At 31.0% G+C, this 2,776-nt stretch overlaps 1 protein-coding gene across 1 annotated transcript; it reads right to left on the reverse strand.

The window, feature by feature from the left end:
- LOC107612171 (B3 domain-containing transcription factor VRN1-like) lies at positions 1-2,540 on the reverse strand. Its single transcript, XM_016313987.3, has 4 exons — positions 2,273-2,540; positions 1,503-1,905; positions 603-745; positions 1-522 (listed from the first exon to the last, which is right to left on the reverse strand). The coding sequence occupies exons 1-4, from the start codon at positions 2,360-2,362 to the stop codon at positions 289-291; spliced, it is 870 nt and encodes a 289-aa protein (XP_016169473.1). The 5' UTR covers positions 2,363-2,540; the 3' UTR covers positions 1-288.
- Positions 2,541-2,776: the final 236 nt, after the last annotated feature.

The following is a 2,776-nucleotide window of genomic DNA, read 5'->3' on the forward strand; positions in this document are numbered from 1 at the left end:
TTGGACAGAATTCAAACAAAGACATGTCACATGTATGATATATCAATTATCACATGCATTGCCATTCCCCTAAACTTTACAAATTAAAATCATTCACAAATTTTGATAAACAAAATTATGCATGGTTTAAGCTAATAATGGACCATAGATTCTTACTTCATATATTCCAAAATTAACTACAATGTTCCAATTCATCTATAAGGGAATCAGATGCAATCCAAAGTGACATATCTTCAGCTTTTCACAAAAAAAAAAGAAAGCAACAGAATCCAAGTGGATAAACTATCTCTACCTTTTGAAAACATGAACCTTAAAAACTGAATCTTCCATGTTAATCAGTTCAAAGACACAAACATCTTCAGCTTGCAATCCATTCTCATGGACAAACAAGGACCAACCACCTGAGAGGCGGCGAGCTGAGTTGCGACAAGGGAGCAACTTTACTTGCCATTGTCTTTCCCCAACCTTAAGCGCCACGTCCTTCACCTTGTCCTCAATGTAACCTTTCAAAGTCGGTACATTCTGCAACATATCAGAACAGAAATTAGGGACTTCAAGAATGTTTCAAGAATAATGCTGAGGCTTTTTTTATTTAATGGTACCACTTGGTATTCTGTGAGGTAACTTGGCTTTATGAACAGTGTGAAGAAAGGGTTATAGGAGATGAATTTCTGAGCTATTTCCTGAGCTTTAAGTTCCTTTGGCCAATTCAAAGATGATGTTCTTCTTCGAATAGAGCTCTCACCTGTTAGAATGCAGAAGAACCAAGTCTCAAGCAGTTAATCCAGTTGAATGAATTTTCGGTTATAATCTGAGAATTTTAATCCCTCATTAATCATGATATTCAAAATGTAAAGCTGATGTATCATGCTATTGCTATACTACTATCACTAATGTCTTAAGGCTTTTGTAAAGGGAAGCACAATTTTATTTATGTTGATCAATATACAAATATGGAATTATAGCTTTTTAGGTCCAAAAATTCCAAAAGTAAATGGTGTCTATTTGGAGATAGGTACTTATGCTTTGAACTATAGATGTATATAGGGTTATCAGTTATGGTAGAAACCAAAATCACTTAATTTTGAACATTTTTAGACCAAAATCATGAATCACAATTTTTATAATTTTTGGCACATATAAAAATGACTACTTTTACCCCAACATAAAAAGAACATGTATGTTTAACCCTATACAAATAGGAAAGATGAATATAAATATATAATCAAACGAAAAGTATAACAAAAATGTTATATGTACTAAAAGTTAGCTACCAAATTAGTCATCATGTATTTTTGTATGAATCATGTATTGTCTAGTTCAATTTTAAATATATGTTTTGTGACTTTACATATATTTTATACCAATAATTAATTTAATGACTGATTTTTGGTATACACTAACATAGTTAAAAATACAAATACCTCTGTGAAATAATACACCACCACCAACATGCAATGAAAAAAACAATAAAAGATGAAAAAAACAATAAAAAGCAATACCTCTGACTTTCATATGAGGCTGAGGAGAAAACAATGTCAATCTTTTTCCAGCGTCATTATTTTTTACAGGGATTTCCTTTAAGATTCCAACTGTTTTCTCATCTCTCTGGTCACATTTGCCCTTTCTATTCACAGTCTCATATTTGGAATAATCTATTTCTAGATCATTTATCTCAAGTATGATTACATCAAACTGAGAAGTTTCTTCATATTTAAACACAACTAAATGTCCTTCATTAAGAGAGTAGTTTTTGGTAAATTCCTTCCATCCTTTTACAAACCAAACTTCATCACTATTCTTTTTTGTCCAATACACTTTCCATAGAGTGCCATCTGGAGGCTTAAGAAACACTGGATTTGAAAGAGCGCTTCCATGTCTCCTTGAAAACTTATTGGGTATTTTCTGTGTGAAAATCTGTTAGTTAGTGTGCCAAAAGTTCTCACACCTTAACCAGAAATAAAAAAACAAACAAAGAAAATAGCCTAAACTATAATTTTCATCTATGTATAAAAAATAAATAAATTCCTGCTTTTAGTTTTTTATTTTTGTTCTGAAGATGGCTATTACATCTGGAATGCTCTCACCTGTTGATAATAATAATAATAATAATAATAATAATAATAATAATAATAATAATAATAATAATAAATAGATGAATAAATTACCTTCCAAATAAAAACTCTCTTGTTAACTATTATATATGATATGATCATAAAATCAATAGCAAATATGTATAGCTCTAATGCAAATAAAACATAAATATGCTTACAATCCTTTGAAGATTAGTTTTGAGTATAGCCTTGAAGAAACGGAAATGCAACATAATGTTGTTCTGGCATTGATGGTGATGAGAAGACATGAATAATGGAGTTTATTTTGGGTACCATGAAGGCATGAACTGAGAAGATGCTACAAGTAAAATAAAGCAAGCAGTTCAATATCTCTCCGGTGAGAGAAACCATAGCAGGTGCCCCATTTATGATCCTACTTGGCTAGATATCTGCTCCCACCACAGTGTCATGAATACCCTAACGGTTGATTTACCAAGGACTAGTGTCAATGTATATAAGCATAAGCATAATTATTTAGGGGGAATAGTTTGGCTCCATTGAAAAAAAAAAAATGGATGATATGCGGTGTTAAATTTAATTTTTTATTGTTTTTTTTTATATTTATTTTTTGTCTCACTTATAGAATTAAGCGTGAGATCACACTTCATTTCTTTAAATATTAAAAAAATTAAAGAGGATCCGTTTCCTTATTTAAGGTGGGT

The sequence above is a fragment of the Arachis ipaensis genome, chromosome B8 (assembly GCF_059453495.1).
Source record: "Arachis ipaensis isolate K30076 ecotype BB chromosome B8, ASM5945349v1, whole genome shotgun sequence".
Classification (NCBI taxonomy): Eukaryota; Viridiplantae; Streptophyta; class Magnoliopsida; order Fabales; family Fabaceae; genus Arachis; species Arachis ipaensis.

Bases quoted from the DNA above. Each gene is read 5' to 3' on its own strand.
- LOC107612171 (XM_016313987.3), bottom strand. From the start codon at position 2,362: ATGTCTTCTCATCACCATCAATGCCAGAACAACATTATGTTGCATTTC. The intron at 1,906-2,272 runs GTAAGCATATTT...ATTTTCACACAG, and splicing joins AAACTAATCTTCAAAGGATT to AAAATACCCAATAAGTTTTC. The intron at 746-1,502 runs GTATTGCTTTTT...GCATTCTAACAG, and splicing joins GCCTCATATGAAAGTCAGAG to GTGAGAGCTCTATTCGAAGA.